General features: G+C 38.1%; 1 protein-coding gene across 3 annotated transcripts in view; it reads left to right on the forward strand.

Moving 5' to 3' along the window:
• Window positions 1-18,155, forward strand: part of ANKRD28 (ankyrin repeat domain 28) — a 198,263-nt gene that overhangs the window by 125,073 nt on the left and 55,035 nt on the right. For all 3 annotated transcript variants that reach the window (XM_045005108.1, XM_045005106.1, XM_045005107.1), the window contains exons 4-7: window positions 2,522-2,592; window positions 8,036-8,236; window positions 8,980-9,067; window positions 17,249-17,391. In XM_045005108.1, the coding sequence (XP_044861043.1) occupies window positions 2,522-2,592; window positions 8,036-8,236; window positions 8,980-9,067; window positions 17,249-17,391 (503 nt within the window). The remainder of the gene's footprint in view (window positions 1-2,521; window positions 2,593-8,035; window positions 8,237-8,979; window positions 9,068-17,248; window positions 17,392-18,155) is intronic.

The following is an 18,155-nucleotide window of genomic DNA, read 5'->3' on the forward strand; positions in this document are numbered from 1 at the left end:
ACCATCTGGATTTTAGTGGTGTGGTGGTGCAATATGAAGGATCGATAGAGCTGTGTTATCTGCATATTGCTGGCACTGGAGTCCATGTCCAGTGACAAGTTCACTGACAGGTTCACCTAGTGATTGCATGAGAGGACCGGAGAGAGAATTGACCCTTGTAGAACTCCACAAGTGAGGTTCTAGCAGTGAAAGTGCAGTTTTCCATTTCTGCTCTTTTTGGGTGCATACCTCCAGGGAAGGACTCAAACCATTTTAGCACATTATTCAGGATTCCTGCCACACTTCTCAGGCAAGACAGCCGTATCTCATGGTTAATAGTGAATGTCTGTCCTCTCTCCATTGATAGGAGGGGATCATTCATCAATGCCAGTTCTGTGTCTTGGCCTGAATCTAGGTTGTGCTGGATCTAGAATGTCGCCATCAGTTAGATGAGTTTGTAGCTGGCTTGCTGCTAGCTTCTCTGCATTTGCTCAGGAATAGGAGATTTGACTATGGGTGGTTTTCTTCAGTGTTGGTTGGACTATTGCATAGCTGTGTCTCTCACCTCCTCCACCCTCCCCACAACATATCACCCCTCTCTTTTCAGACACACATCACTGTTTGAAGGAAGCCATTATAAAACAAATTAAAAATCCCTTACAGGGTAACATTTTACCCCACTACAGACCTTTCATGCTTGTGCATTCTTTGATGCACGTGATGAATGAATGACAAATGAATTATTTTCTAGGATTAGTTGTGTTTAGTGCTGAGCACCAAGTATTTAGTATTAAAGTAGTCTAGTTTGCTGATTCTCTGTGATAACAGAAGTACAGTTTATTAGTTAGGTTAGCTGGTCTTTACTGAACTGTCTTCCAGTTGTATAAATATTGTTTTTGCAGTACAGCATATTGCACAGAACAATTTTGCAATTAGAAATATTGCTATATCAGGAAACAGGAAAACACATTGTTAAAAAATATATTCAGGAAATATATTACTCAAAGGAGTTCATGTTCACTTAAAGGAGGAAACTGACCACAGAGACTGTTTATAAGCCCATGCAGAAAATAGTGTGACTTCTATTTTTCAGTAGCTTCCATAGTTGTTAATGAGTAGTGGAGGGGGTTTTAAGAAAATTATTGCAGTTATAAATAGAAAAGTTTACAATTAAGAAATGTTGGTTGTTTTAATAAGTGATTGACTTCTAGGCTGCTCTGTGAAAGTGGTTTGTTTAAGCCAACTGTCTAATTATGATGCAAATTTAAAATTCATGTGCACTAAAAGAATATGATGCACAATGTAGCTGATTTATTTTAATGAGGCACATGACTTACATGCCGGTTTATCAGAAAGCAGTGTTGGTCTTTAAATTGCTGAAAGAAGAGATATTACATATTACATATTAACAAGGTGTAATTTTCTACTGAGTTGGCCAAACGTTGTTATATTAGATTGTGTCCCAATTATCCTTTCCCCAAACATCCATTTCTCAATAAATAGCTTGCTTTTCTTGATGATTTAAGAGGTGTTTGCTCATCTTAGTATATAGAGATTTATCATTAACACTTGGATTCCAAAGCTGGTCAAAAAAATTGTCAAAACACTTTTTGACAAAAAATGGTGGTTGAGTTAAATGGAAATTTTCATTAAAAATTCATTTTACAAGTGAAGGCCCTTTGACAAAAGCAAACTCTTCATTCCTTCCCCCAGCAAGAGTTTCAATGAAATAATTTCCCAATTGACTCTAGTAGTTTTTGACTATCATTTTGTTTTACTTTTTAAAAACCAAGGGTCAAGCCCAAAATGGGCCTAAAAAACCAAACAAACCTTTAGGGATTTCTAGGAATTGCTTAGCAAATAGGAGGGAATATTCTCTCTGGCTGAGGAGGCAGGATCATTGCAATCCAACTGCTGAAGAGAAGCACGCTTTCCAGTAGTTGTAGGGCAGAAGTAAGCAGCTTCAGGGTGTCCAGAAGCCAACTGCGTGGGCCTAGTGGAAAGGATCAAATATTGCTCTTCTCTCCCTCATGCACTCCAGTTCCCAAGGGGGACACTGAGCACTGCCCCATCTGTCGACAGCAGGGAAGCAGACAAATCTGCCCAACCACAAAGGGGTATGAGGGAAGGGGGATCATGAATCTTTTTTCCCTAATCTGCTCTCAGAATACTATTAAGTTTTGTTTGTTGTGGGTGCTTGGCTTTGTGTTGCATGAAGACAGGGATACCCAGTGCTTCTCTTTTTCCTTCCACAGCAGCCCTTTGAAGTACCATTGGGAAAATAGATTTCACTAGTTTAGATAACTGATTAAAAACACTTCACTATTAGTGAAAAAACAATTACAGAATTTCATCTGTGTGTCAAAGGGAGAATCCTATAACTGAAAGCCCATGGAAAAAAGTATTTTTTTCTTAGCATCCTCCTGCATTAACTAGCCTAGCTTATAATGTTGTAGTAACTTTGTACAGTAATTTGTCTATTGGAACACTTAGCTTTTGTGTGAATACACTGTCAATTAATTTTATTTATTTTTTGTTACAGGAGCTAGAGTTAATGCCAAAGACAGCAAGTGGTTGACTCCCTTACACAGAGCTGTTGCATCATGTAGTGAGGTATGAAATAAACATTTTTTTTTAGAACAGTTCCATGTAAAATAAAATACAGCATCTCAGACTACTTACTATTTCTTATTCAGTTTTCTTATAAAGTGAAACTACTGAAAATGCTTAGAGCCCAAGACGTTTGCAACAGATTTTTTTAATTTAACAAAAAAAACGGGGGGGGTGGGTGGATAACTTTATAATTCCAATTGTAGAATACAGAAACAAAAATTGCAAAAATAATATGCTCTTAAAAGTTTTCATTAAAAGAATCTAGAATAAGTACAGGTAATTTGTTTTTATTATTTTAATACAAAAGGAAACCAGAAATCCTTGTACATGGAAATAATAAATCATGAATGCCATTCCCAGGACAGGGAATATTTCTGAATTCGGAATATTTCTGAATTCAGAACATAAAGTCCATGATTCCTTTGGGGTGAGATAACTTAAGTGGTTCAGTATAAGGGAAAAATACTCTAGAAAAAAATAGGGTTTGTTTTCACCTATACGGCACAATTTTGTAGGTTTTTTTTTTCATTTTTAATAGGCAAGCATTTTTATAGTTTCTGTATTGAAAACATTGAAAAAATCATACTAGTAGCTGTAAGCGTTTTAACACACAAAGTATTTAGTTTGGGCTTGTAGGTTTGTTTCATATGAAACATTCAAACGTACAGAATAGAGCAGAGCAAGCTGCTAAGAAAATTATATCTGGCATTTTGTTTTGTCATAGAAAATCAAGGTTTTTGAAGCATGTATCAATATGTTGCTAAATATAGAAATATCGTAGGAAGAAAAATTAAGAGGTACATTTATATCATTGTTCAGATATTGTATTCTCTCTGAGTTTCAAACTGGCATTAACTGGAATTTTAATTCTATGAAGTGTTATAAAATTAGCTCAGTAAAAATGCTGAAGGTTAGGATTGAGCTGCATTGTTGCTAGAGTCATGCGGGAGAATTTCACAGAACCTGCCTACGCAGAGTTCTGTACCTGAGTCATATCAGTACTATTATTGCTTTATTTTTATTAGAGAGAGAGACAGAATGAAATGAGATGGTTTTGGTTTTGCAGAGTCTCAGGCATCAGACTTTGGATCTAAACCCATCCATTTTAGATTTTGCTTTTGGGCCAAATAGTAGCATTTAGCCACTAGCCTAAATAAGTACTAATGTGGAGCTGTTGTCCCATAAGGAACTTGGGCACAATTCTTCTATGAATGGCTTGGTGCATAGGCTACACCAGGGGTCGGCAACCTATGGCACGCAAGCCGATTTTGAATGGCACACAACTGCCTGGTGTGGTCCCGGCCCCCAGCCCCTCTCAGCCCCACCGCTCTCCCCTGCGGGGACAGGAGGCAGAAGCTTGGTTCTATGTCAGCCAAGCTTCCCCCCCACCCCGCTTCTTCCCCCAGCGTGGTGCTTTCCTGCCCCGCCCCCTCTCCATCCCTGTGCCAATCAGCTGATGGCCCTAGCGAGGAGGAGGGGGAAAAGTGGCAGCATGCACACAGCTCCATAGAGGAGACAGAGAGAGGTAGGGATGAGGCCTTGGGGAAGGGGGTGGAACAGGGCATATCCCTTCCAGCCCTCTGCCACGAGCCACTCAGGGCAGGGGGCTGGGAGCACCCCTATGGGCAGAGCACCCCAGCCCTCTGCCCTGACCCCCACACACACACTCAGCCTTCTGCCCTGCAGCCCCCATACCCCCAGCCCTCTGCCCTGCATCCCCACAGCCCCAGCCCTCTGCCCTGAACCCCCCCTCCACACCCAGCCCTCTGCCCTGACCCTTGACCCCCACACACACCCAGCCTTCTGCCCCACACCCCCCAGCCCTCTGCTCTGATCCCTGAACTGCCCCCACCCCAGCCCTCTGCCCTGACCTCTGATCCCTAACCCCCCCCCCCCCCCATGGTGTGGGGTCCCGGCCGCAGGCCCTGCTCAGCCCGCTGCCGGCCTAGGTGAACAGAACTCCAGGCTGGCAGCGAGCTGAGCAGGCTGGCGGCGTAAGATCAGCATTTTAATTTAATTTTAAATGACGCTTCTTAAACATTTTGAAAACCTTGTTTACTTTATATACAATAGTTTAGTTATATAATATAACTTATATATATATGTTATATATAGTTTAGTTATATAGTTTAGTTATATAATAGACTTATAGAAAGAGACCTTCTAAAAATGTTAAAATGTATTACCAGCATGCGAAACCTTAAATTAGAGTGAATAAATGAAGACTTGGCACACCGCTTCTGAAAAGTTGCCAACCCTGGGGCTACACTATCCTTTAGGGTAATGCAGTATCCTCCCCTGAGGGAGCCTTACTGAAGCAGCAGTCCCTGCACTCTCCTGAGCATTGGGACTATAGTTGTTTCTGCCCCTTGTGTGGGGGATGGGATGCTCTTTGCATGCTTTCTCCTTCCTTTCCTCCTCATCTGTGAATACCCTCACTAGGATCTGTCACAATTTGGCTAATGATTTTTTGGCTCTATGGAACATTTTACTTTTTAAAAATTTCCTCTGCTCAGTTATCACTCCTAAAATAAGAATATTAATTTTTCATTTATATAAGTCTTGCCTTGCTTCTAGGACTGTGAGGTATAATAAAATGAAAACTGTAAATCACATTAGCATAGCATTAACATAACCTTAGCATATAAGAACTTGCAGTGAACTAGTTTTATTATGGCAAAACTATATATAAATCTGGAGATTGGGACCTATCCTTCCCCAGCCTTCAAAGGGTACCACTTCTCTCCCTCACAATGGACCAACCCAGAGGTCTGCCCCATAGGAACTTTTTAACTTCTACAACTACCTCCCACCCTCCTTTCTCCCCACAAGGAACTGGACTCCAGCAGGACTTCATTTTGACCCAACCCCTGCGTGCCTTAGATATGCAAAAAGCTTCAGCTGATACACTGTAAAGCAGTCTGTTTCTATAGCAACTCAGGTCACCTGGCGCTCATTTCTTTGTAGTGCCTCCCCATTGAATATAGTCCAACTTAAGTCCTCTGTCCTGATATTAAAAGCCTTCCATGGGCTTCTCTTAGCTACCTGAGAAAGCACTCTCCCTCTGTGACCATGAGCTCTTATAACAGGGGTAGGCAACCTCTGGCATGCATGCCAAAGGCGGCATGCGAGCTGATTTTCAGTGGCACTCGCGCTGCCTGGGTCCTGGCCACCTGTCCGGGCGGCTCTGCATTTCAATTTAATTGAAGCTTCTTAAATATTTTTAAAAGCTTATTTACTTTACATACGACAATAGTTTAGTTATATATTATAGACTTACAGAAAGAGATCTTCTAAAAACATTAGAATGTATTCCTGGCACGTGAAACCTTAAATTAGAGTGAATAAATGAAGACTTGGCACACCACTTCTGAAAGGTTGCCGACCCCGGTCCTATAACAACAACATTGTGTCAGAACAATGAATCTGTCAGCCAACTCTGGGAGGGTGTGTGGGAGACACAGTGACTGGATCTAAACTATGGAATTTACTCCTGCAAGAGATAAGTGACCACAGAACTAATTACTTTTAAATACAAAATTTATTTATTCTTCGTTTTCCCTAGGGTTTCTACATACTCACAACATGCAAGGAAACAAATCTTATACACTAATCAAATTTATTTATCCTAGAGGTTGGAATGGAAGAAAGGGAGCTTGTTAGTGTTTTTCTACTTTTACATATTTGGGAGGCACTTAAATATTAGGATGATGGAAGATCTTATAAATAGATGGATGGGAACACATACTAGCACACCCTGCAGCTGGGAGCAGCACAGGGATGCTCCCTCTTGAGTTGGTTACTGACTGGTTTCTGGGGCGGAGTGTAGTTGTTCAAGCTCTTGTGTACGGTAGCTAAGGAAGCTCTGTGATTAAATCCTGGTTTTGGTATAATCCAGCAGGACTGTCCTCCCAAATGAGGGCAGACCAATTAAATAAGAACATCTGGTCACTCTAAATATCTTGAATATATTTGGTGATTTTGTTTTCAAACTTCTTTTTCCTGAACATATTTCAGCTTAGACTTAGTCTTCAGAATCTGCATTTGCGCTCCTTTTGTGTGCTGGTGTGTTTTGTCAAAAAAAAGTTAAGCAGATTCATTTAATTTGAAAATACATCACTGCACATACACATACTAACTGTACACTAAGACCAGAGTAATTTTTTTTACAGTAAAATTAGTGTTTCCTTTGACAGTTTGTGCCCAACCAGTACAAGAGCTCTTCTAGTATTTATTTCCTGATTCTTGTAGTGGTTTCACTGATATTAGTCTCAAAGGAGGCAAAGACTTGATATATCATCAGCTTTTTCCTAGTAAACCGTTAAATACATTTTGGGTCCATATCCATTTCACTATTCATTCAATGTACAATTATAAAGTGAGGCTCAGGTATTTTCTAGGTTGCTCTTACACGTTTTGTTTGTTAAGAGGAGAGGAAATTAAATATATCATTTAGGATAACTTTTGACAGGTTCTTCTAATGGAATAAATACATGGAATGTAGTGTTCCTATTTCCGCTCCACCCATGATTCACAGCGATGTCTAGGTATTGCAGTACAGACGTGTATGCATAACATTGCTCTGTAATTTGAGACACCTGCAATATTTAGCCTTAGTATAATGTTTTAAGTTCAGAGTGGTAATATTCTTATTTTTGCACTCTTTTTGCATTTGCCTAAAGGAACAATCAGAACAATTAATGATTTGTGGAAAACTTTGTGGACTTAATGAAAAAATGAAGTATTGCATCTATATCTTAATATTTGTATTGACAAGCTGTTTTCCTTTGTGTGCAATTGTGTGCATATGTTATTAACAGGATTGTTTTTGGTTTTACTTTCTGTAGGAATGTAAAAGGAATGGTATAAAAGTTTGCAGTTTAAACTTGATTTTATAAAGGGGAATGAAACTTCTTACTTACAAAATAACTGTGGTATAGAACTCTAAAGCAGGATTGTCACTTCGGCACCATTAAAAATTTTATTTCTTTTGCAGATGTGTGTTTATAATATGATAGTATTATAAACAGGCACATATGTAAAAAGTATCGTTATTAAACTCTCCATATCTATAATATACCATTTGCAGCTATTTTTATTCTTCGAAAAAAGGTGTCTAACAATTGGTAGTAATATATTTTAAGTACAATAGTGCCTCACTAATGCATACTAATAGAGGGAGTCTTGAGCATTATTGATCTTGTGATGGGGAATTCCACCAGTGTCAAATGCCAATTGTAAGTGCCTTAGCTGTGTTTGAGGGATCTATAACCATCACAGAATCTTGCTGGGCTTGAGAATAAACTTTTAACCTGAAAATACATGTGAATGCAGTTTATCAAAGTGTGAATTAGTGAGATTCTGTTGTACTTTACATGGAGTTGCTAAGTATATTCTTTTAGTTCTTTGGTAATGTAATTTATTTTATTGCACATATTTTCAGGATGCTGTTCAGGTGTTGTTAAAGCATTCAGCAGATGTCAATGCCCGTGACAAAAACTGGCAGACACCCCTACATATAGCAGCTGCAAATAAAGCTGTTAAATGTGCTGAAGCTTTGGTGCCTCTTCTAAGTAATGTAAATGTGTCAGATCGAGCAGGTAGAACAGCATTACATCATGCAGCCTTCAGTGGACATGTTGAGGTATGGATTATTTTCCAGATCTTGTTTCTTAGCCCTCTTTCCTCCCACCAAAGCTCTGATTATTTGTTATTTTCATGTGTGTACACGATCTGGTAATGGTAAAATGTACACTAAAGTACATTTACAGTGTTAACATCCCCATACTAAAGCCCTGAAGAATACTGTTCCAGTGGTGAGGTATGGACTTCTTACTAGCCTGTAGGAATGCTTTTTCTAGTTTCTGCATTCCCCCAGAAAAAATCAACAACCTTTTATTTATAGTCTGGATTCTGCTATAATGCATAAACTTAAATTGTAAATTAATTTCTAGTGACTGAAGCCGTAGTGTAATTTATCCACTTTCAGCAATTTGTATGGAAATGAAAGGTTTTTAATATGTACATTTGTAGGTGATTAAATACGTAGATTTTTAACTAACTTTTTTAGTTTTAATAAACATATAGTATGCCGTGATTGTTAAACAGTTGCATAAAATAGGTAATCTGAAATATTTTGGTTGTCACTTGATATATAATTTAGAGGACCCCATGATCACAACATTGTCACTAACGTGGGCAGCCAGCGTACTTAAATACACAAAATATCAGAAGCGATGTAAATGGAATCGTGGTTTTAAAAGATTTAAAAATTTGGTTTCATTTCACCCAATATTTATTCTTTGCTTTCATTATTATGCCACATTCTATGCATAGTTTTATATTCTGAGCAGAGGTATTTTACTTATTTTTCTTTCTTCACCCTAGATGGTGAGTTTGTTATTGTCTAGAGGTGCCAATATTAATGCATTTGACAAGAAAGACAGACGAGCTATACATTGGGGAGCATATATGGGTATGTACACTTTTGCAACTGATTCTCTGTGCATTAGGGAGAAAGTCAGTCACTTCATTTTATTGAATTTATATACTTTAATTTCTAGGCAAAAACGTTAGTCGAGGTTACTTAGTAGGTGATTATGAGGAAGGTATCTATACATCTCATATAAAATTTGTAATAGGATACAGCAAACTGTCTTTTTTTAATAAATGCTTTTGTGGCAGAAAAAATGACATGCTAATTTATTTTAAGTAAAACAGTTTTCCCCCTAAACATTAACACTTTTTGGTTTAATGTGGATTCCTGATTGAAAACTTGTGCACTAATGCCCCATGGCTACTAAGAGGAAGGATCGGCGTACGAGGAAACTGAATAGAGATAAATATAAGTCTCCAGCATTCATAAGTGGTGGTTATAGAGTCATAGAAATGTGACTAGAAGGGACCTTGAGAAGTCATCCATTCAAGCCCACTGCACTGAGGCAGAATCAAGTGAACCTAGACCTTCCCTGATGGGTGTTATCCAACGTGTTCTTAAAAATCTCCAAAGATGGGGATCTACAACCTCCCTTGGATGCCTATTCCAGTATTTCACTATCCTTATAGTTAAAAACCTTTTTCCTAATATCTATCCTAAATCTCCCTTCTGCAGATTAGGCCCATTACGTCTTGTTCTCCCTTCAATGGACATGGAGAAAGATTGATTACTGTCCTCTTTAAGATATTTGAAGACTGTTACAGGTCACCCCTCAGGTTTTCTTCTCAAGACTAAACATGCCCAGTTTTTAACCTTTCCTCATAGGTCAGGTTTTCTAAACCTTCTACCAATTTTGTTGCTCTCTACTGAACTCTCTTCAGTTTATCCACAACTTTTCTAAAGTGTGCCACTCTGAATTGGACACATTAATCCAGCTGAGGCCTCACCTGTGCCAAGTAGAGCAGTACAGCTGTCTCTCATGTCTTACATATGATACTCCTGTTAATACACCCCAGAAAGATATTAGTGTTGTTGTTTTTTGCAACTGCATCACACTGTCTCATTCAATTTGTGATGTGCTGTAATTCCCAGATCCTTTTCAGTAACTCCAGTGCCTAGTCAGTTATTTTCCATTTTGTGTATGTACATTTAATTTTTTCCTTAAGTGTAGCACTTTGCACTTGTCATTATTGAATTTCATTTTGTTGATTTCCAACCAATTCTCTATTTTGTCAAGACCATTTTTCATTTTAATCCTGTTCTCCAAGTGCTTGCATTTCCTCCCAGCTTGGCATCATCAACAAATTTTATAAGCATGCTTTCCACTCCATTATCCAAATCATTAATGAAAATATTGATACTACTGGACCTGCAACTGACCTCTGTGGGACCTCCAGTTTGATAGATAACCATTGATAACTACTCTTTGAAAGTATCTTTCAATCAGTTGTGTACCCACTTTATAGTAATTTAATCTAGGCCACATTTCCTAGTTTGCTTATGAGAATGTCATGTGGGACTATGTCAAAAGCCTTACTAAAAATATGATGTTTTCTGGTAAAGTATCAGAAGCTGACACAAAAAGGAGGAAGAGTAGTCTTTAAGATATCTGTATTTCTGGTTGATTGGTTCTCTGCTTGGGTTTTGTTTTGTTTATTTAACAGGGAAATGGACCAAGAAAAAAACATCAAATTATTGCACTTCCACATTTATTCCAGGATTTCAGCCTCTTTTTCCCCAATCATTGTCTTGCCTCTGATGATGAAATTGGCCACAATGGGTTGGTTATCATGTCAGAATGATATAGGCTTCCTTTATGTTGACTTCCTTCCATTAGCCCTTTATGTAGAACTTTGCTGTTTATAATAAGTATGGGAATTCTTTTCTTCAGCTTATCTGTAGTCATGGTTCCTCACCTCTAGCTTCATTCAAGAAGTGAAAAGATTAAAAGAAAAGCAGATAAGGGCTTTTAGTTCTGATACTCTAACAGAAGCTTCTTAGCCTTAGCCTTGGCTAAATAACTTAGTTGTACTTCTAAATAAGTCATAGGCAGCTACTGATGCACTTTTCAGTAACAACCAGTTTTCTTTGACTTCTGAGCAGGTGCAACACATTTTTTTCTCAGATGTCTTTTCTACCTGTGGCATCTGTGTACTTACAAAATACTTTCTGTTAACATCACAAAAAGTTGTAATTTCTTATGACTTGGCACCAGCTGTAATTGCTTTCAGTTCTCCTTTCTTTTAGCTCAGTATTAGTCTCACGGAAGAATTTATGGTAGTGGCCACAGCTCTGAAACAGTAACAGAGATCTATTTCTAGGAAATTGGCTAGAAGCAGGTGTCACTTCAAAATGTAAATTATATGATAAAGATACCGTATTAAGTCAGCATTGATTAACCTGAGTTTAATTATCAATTGCAGGAAAAAGTTAATTGATGCTATTCCATAGTCTTGACTATTCAGTGGTGCAGTTTGACTTTCAAAAATAATAGTTTATCCAGCCCAGGAGAGAAGAATAGAAAAATTGATATTATGTGCTCTGCAAGTATAGGAATTCGTCAGATGAGATATAAAACCAAGATCCCCCATTTGTAAACATTAGAGATCCCTCAGCACTCTAGAGTAGTAGTTTTGCATTAATGTGCTGATCAAATTCTATTCTGGATAGTTTACAATTTATCTAACTATGTTTCCCTACTCCCAGTTATTCCTAAACATTTGTACAGTGTCCTATAGCACTGTTAATGGCAGTTGCACTTCATCATAGATACAAATTATTCTTGTATGCTGTGCGTAGTTTTTAGAGTCACTAAAAAAAAAAGCATGGAAAATGCTTTGAAATCAGTTTAAATTGTGCATTTATATAGCACCTCTTTTAAAAATAGACTGAAATCTCTTCAGTACAGGATTTGTGGAGAGTTTGGGGAAGGGGGAGGAAAATCCTATTCCGCTATTTCGGATCATTTGCAATGAAACATTATAATTACATTGTCTTGGTACAATGATCTGGACAAACTGGAGAAATGGCCTGAAGTAAATAGGATTAAATTCAATAAAGACAAATGCAAAGTACTGCATTTAGGAAGGAACAATCCGTTGCACACACAAAAAATGGGAAATGGCTGCCTAGGAAGGAGTAATGCAGAGAGGGATCTGGGGGTCATAGTGGACCACAAGCTAAATATGAGTCAACTGTGTAACACAGTTGCAAACAAAAATACCAACATCATTCTGGAATGTATTAGCAGGATGTGGTAAGCAAGACATGAGAAGTAATTCTTTCTCTCTACTCCGTGCTGATTAGGCCTCAGCTGGAGTATTGTGTCCAGTTCTGGGCACCACATTTCAGGAAAGATGTGGACAAATTGGAGAAAGTCTAGAGAGGAGCCACAAAAATGATTAAAGGTCTAGAAAACATGACCTATGAGGGAAGATTGGAAAAAATTAGGTTTGTTTAGTCTGGAAAAGAGAAGACTGAGAGGAGACATAACAGTTTTCAAGTATATAAAAGGTGGAGGGAGAAGAACTGTTGTAAACCTCTGAGGATAGGACAAGAAGCAATGGGCTTAAATTGCAGCAAGGGGAAGTTTAGGTTGGACATTAGAAAAAACTTCCTAGCTGTCAAGGTGGTTAAACAGTGGAATAAATTGCCTAGGGAGGTTGTGGAATCTCCATCATTGGAGATTTTTATTAAGAGCAAGTTAGACAAATACCTGTCAGGAATAGTCTAGATAATACTTAGTCCTGCCATGAGTGCAGGGGATTGGACTAGATGACCTCTCAAAGTCCCTTTCAGTCCTACGATTCTATATCTTAATACAGAATTAACTATGTTAAGCAATATATTATATAATGACTTACATTGTTTAATCATTAACATTTCCGTTTTTCAAAATTATTTAAACACAACCTTAATGTGTTTTTATTTTTGACAATTCATATTAACTTCTTTGTGGTGGGAGAGGAACTAAATACTTTCTGATGTGGGGGAATTAAAAGGTTCAGGAGAATAGAAAGAAATAAAAGCTATGGGGGAGGGCGTGGAGATGGGGGTCGGAGGTGGGGAGGGAGCAAAATCATTGTTTGTCAGTGCCTCTGCAGTGCACTGACACTTGGATCGTGGAGCTGATTTTATCCTACCTTGTGCACTATATTTAATATAAGAACATGTCCCTACCCTTTCTAGCTTGTCTTGTGTGTCATTTTTACAACTTTCATAAAGAAGTATTCTTCAATATCATTGTCCCAATAGAAACTTTGACTTCCATTTAGTAATGGAAAGGTCTATGATTGGTGAACAAGTTTACCTTAAAGTTATGGCACAACGCATAAAACTTTGATATTGCAACTTCACTGAGTAAAACAGAGTGAGGTTTAGAACTGTGTTGGTGCCTGACTAACTTGAAGATTAGTGCATTATTGATGAATAATATGGATTATGCCATAGACACTTGAAACATTTTAACTCTTTGGTCTTTGTTCATATCAATTTGTTATGATAGTAAAGATAGTAGCATAGATCTAGATAATTTGCCCCATTTTCAGTCTTAATACTTACTGCATATGTACTAGGAGAGATTGCTGCTTGGACAGATGTCCTTCATGTGTATCAGTAGGACAGACATTTAACATCATATTTGAGTAGGTGTTTGTTTTTTGCCTTAGTTCAAGCTTGTGCTGATATAAGTATAGCAAAGATTATATTGAAGTAGTAACCTTAGGAACTACTTCTATTAAAAAACAAGTAATGTAATGAACCCCGAGAGAAGTTGTCAAGGAAAAGCAAAGTTGTGCTTATTCATTTTTACCGAGGAGTGCAGTTTAACATACTTTTTTCAGCTGTGATTCTGAAAGGCTTTCATTTAAAGGATTAGTGTGTTGCATACACATTTTTTAAAAAAACATTGTAGAAATAGTTTGCATAGAGCAGGGGTTCTCAAACTTTATGCACCGCAGCCCCCTTCTGACAACAAAAATTACTACACGACCTCAGGACGGGGGACTGAAGCCTGAGCCTGCCCGAGCCCCACCGCCGCAGATGTGGGAGCCAAAGTCTGAGCCCCACCGCCCTGGGTGGGGGGGCCAAAGCTGAAGCCCAAGGGCTTCAGCCCCAAGTAGGGGGCCTGTAACCTGAGCCCTGCTGCCCAGAGCAAAAGCCCCCGGGCTTCGGCCTCAGGCCCCAGCAAGTCTACGTCAGCCCTGGTGACTCCATTAAAATGGGGTCACGACCTGTTTTGAGGTCCCAACCCACAGTTTAAGAACTGCTGGCATAGAGAAAACTGAGCCTCTGACTGCTTCTGCAGAAAGGTAAGGTGATCATGCTGCTGTCAGCAGAGAAAGGAACTGATTCTTGGCACTGTTTCTAGATGGGGACTGCAAAGGATATCACAGGCTCTACTCCCTTGTCCGCTAGGCATGGCTATGGAAGCAAGTGACCACTCCCTCTATCATTCCCAACTCTGCTTTTTGTACCTCAGTTCTCTTCTTCCCAGTGAAGCTAGAACTATGGTATCTTCAGTCTAGTTTCTTAGGCCTTGTGTAGACTAGAAAAAGTAATGAATATTTTGGGGTTTTTTTCTTTAAATTAAGTTAGGTTCCTTGAGTTAGATAACTCCATTTGAAACATCACTTAAACTGCATCTATGCTAAGTGCTAACCTCTCTACAATTGTATTTGCTGATCAAAGTCTAACATGATTTTAAAGATATTAAGCTGCATATATGTTAGATGCTAAGTAATGTTTTAAATGGGGTTAAAAATTGATTTTACCCCTCACCCCCTTTACCCTAGATAAGGCCTTAGAGGAGTAAAACTTCCTCTGTCTGTTACTGCAGAAGCACTGTCAGCCCAGGCCTTTGCTAAGGTACTGTTTGCTCTTTCAGTGTTGCTTTATCTGCAGAGATTTTTGTCAGGACAGTATTCCCAAATTCTGACTTGAAACAGAAAGTGGAGACAGGAGCTGGAAACAGGGAAAATACAATTTTCAAATCATTTACTCAGACTATTAATAATAATAATTGGTGGTGGGGGAGGGTTCATGGTACATATGTTTCTGTTTAAATATAAAGAAGTCAGAATAGGTATCTGCCCTATAAATGAAACTCCTAAATTTGTATGGGTGGATTGAGGAAGAGTTGTTAAATAACTTTATAAAGCACTGCAGACATGCTTGGTGCTGAGGTCTGTAAAGTCTTCTGTAGTTTACAAAGTAGAAAATGTATATTTGGAAGGGGGGGAGGAATGTAAATTAATGGTCACCTGATAGATCAGAATGGTTGTAAAAGTGATTTAGTCACAAACATCTGGATTTCTTGTCCCAGAAATTGCTTCACTTATACAAGAATATTAATAATCCAATTTGCAGAAATCTGTGTTTGAAGCCTGTTTTAAATTAGTCTTTCATCCATGAAATCCGGGGATTGGAGCAATCCAGTACTAGTGTAAAATATGTACATCATGCTGGGAAATCCATACTCATAGTGCCAAAGAGTAAAACAGAACAAGATCAGACTTTCTTCTGTAGTGGGGGAGGCTTATGGCAGCTAGAAAGTTGCTGACACTTCCCAGTGACTTAAGCAATGTTAATACCATTACTCATTGTTTGAAGCCATGCTGACATCAGACTTCAACTGTTAATAATCACTTCAGCCAAGAGGTTGATGTGTGTGATTGTTCTTGATCCAGTGTTCTTACAGATAAACTAGTATTTAAGAACTGATTTATCCTACCTGCAGAAGTAGTTTTGAGGGAATGAAATTCAGTGCTTGAGATGCCACAGCTATGTATGGACAAGCATTATCGGGGTTGTAATGAGGACGCGTACATTTTGTGGTGTGTGCTCACCCAGCTGGAAAAACAAATGCTTTCTCTTGTTTAGCTAAGCTACATTCTATCTACCAATTTTAGCACATGCTACTTTTATAGACACGTAATAGGATACTTTATCCCTGGAGCATATCACTTGTCTAATTTTCATTTTTTTAATAGATATGAGGACAGCGGAGAGGGAAGGATAAAATTAACTTCTTAATTTTTTTTAAAGAAATCACTGTGTGTACATTCATATACAGTGGACCTGATTCTCACTTAAGCTATGTCTATACTGTGGCTTATGACAGCATAATTTATGTCGCTCAGGGGGATGAATAAAACACCCTCCTAAGCAACATAACTTCATTTATGTCAGATAACTTATAACAACCTAACTCCCAGTGTAGACAGCGCTATGTCGATAGGAGGGCTTCTCTCATCAACATAGCTACTGCCTCTCGGGGAGCTGGATTACCATCCTGTGCCAATGGGAGAAGCCCTTCCGTCAGCGTAGGTAGTGTCTTCACTGAAGCGCTACAGCGCCGCAGATGCATTGGTACAGCTGTGCTACTGCAGCCTTTTAAGCATAGCCAAGCCTTTATTTTAAAAAATGACTTGGGGAATTAGCGTATGTCCCATTGACTTTCAATGAGACTTAGGCTTATGAATTCTTAAGTCTCTTTTGAAAATGGAACTTGGGTTTCTAAATCACTTTGGGTAAAGTTTAAAAAAAACCATATCTATAAAGGAAAAATCATTTTATTTTTTTATATTACAAAGTCTAGAAATGTTTTCTTAAAAAGAGACTTATCTTTCTGCTTGTTTCTACTTTAGAAACTTCAGGAATATGAAGTCTTTTCACGATTCATGCAGGAGGCCTTAAGAAATTAAATGGAAGTTTTCTCAGTCTTCAGTTTGAAGGAGCAAGGTTCTGAGCTTTTCTTTCAAATCTTTGACAGAAGTTTGGGTTAGATAGGTATTAAATCAGATAAGCAAAAGTTTTAAATAGCTTACTAAAAATCCCTTCCCCTCTCAGTTGGATTTGAGAGCTAATGGGCTGATGTAAGGTTTTAAGTCCTCCAAAAAATCCTTCAGCAAAAACAGAAGACAAGATCTGATATTTTTTATATAAAACAAAAATCAAGGCTAGAGAGAGTGTTTGGAGTAGGAGAAAATACATGGAGAAAATATTTTAGACTGCCTTTATAAATCATAAGGAAATGAGGTAGGGAAAGAATATGGTTCTTTGCTTCTTTTAAATGAGGAGAGTCTGTACTGGATTTTTCACCTTTAAAAGTTGATCAAATGCAGCTAATAATAAATTGATATTATTTTTGTAAAAGTCAGAGCACAACTGATAAATCAAGTTGCGTCTTAATATTATTTATTTATTCTTTTATTTGCCCAGGTCACATTGAAGTTGTGAAATTACTTGTGACCCATGGAGCTGAAGTGACATGCAAAGACAAGAAATCATATACACCCCTACATGCTGCAGCATCTAGTGGAATGATCAGCGTAGTCAAATATCTTCTAGATCTTGGAGTTGATGTAAGTAAACATGTAGCCAAAGGCAAATGACATAAGAAAAATCTAAACTATTACTGATCAGGAATATAGTGGTGCAGAGAATGCTCCTTTCTTCATGATCAAGAATAATGGTAGTAAGAGTACTTCACAAGGCCTTCACTCATTTATTTAATGGTTACAAGACTTCACTCCCTAGGCTCAAGTTTCTTCTACAGATTTTCACTTAAAGGTAAACTTGTCCTTAAATGGTTTCATTCCTTTCCAGGAGGGAAGGAATGATCCTATGTTTAAGGCACTGGACTGGGACTCGGGAGATTGGAGTTCTGTTGCTAGCTTTGATTTACACTTTTTCTGTGACCTTGAGGAAGTCACTTAATCTCTTGTTTCAGTTCCCCATCTGTAAAATGGGGATAAAACTTCCTTATCTCACAGGAGTTTTGAGGGTAAATCATTAATGATTGTGAAGTACTCTGATACTACACTGATGTTGGTCATGTAAGTACCTAGTTATAAAACTATATTAAAAATATTGTCAGTAATAAATCTCTTTTATCATCTCAGCAATAAAGTGAATTGTAAGCCTATTGGAGTTTGACCTTTTGAGTCATCTTGCACAGAGTGGCCATTGCTTCTGAAGTTGTAGTTTGAAAACTAGGATGTTTCTTTGTATAACGTAACTTGGAGCTCAATTTGCACATTAATGCAGTATTAGCTTCTTATATCTTAGGTGCTAAGACAAATATTTCCAAACTTGGGTGCCTAAAATTAGCACCTAAATCCATATT

This window comes from Mauremys mutica, chromosome 2 (assembly GCF_020497125.1).
Source record: "Mauremys mutica isolate MM-2020 ecotype Southern chromosome 2, ASM2049712v1, whole genome shotgun sequence".
NCBI classification, from domain to species: Eukaryota; Metazoa; Chordata; order Testudines; family Geoemydidae; genus Mauremys; species Mauremys mutica.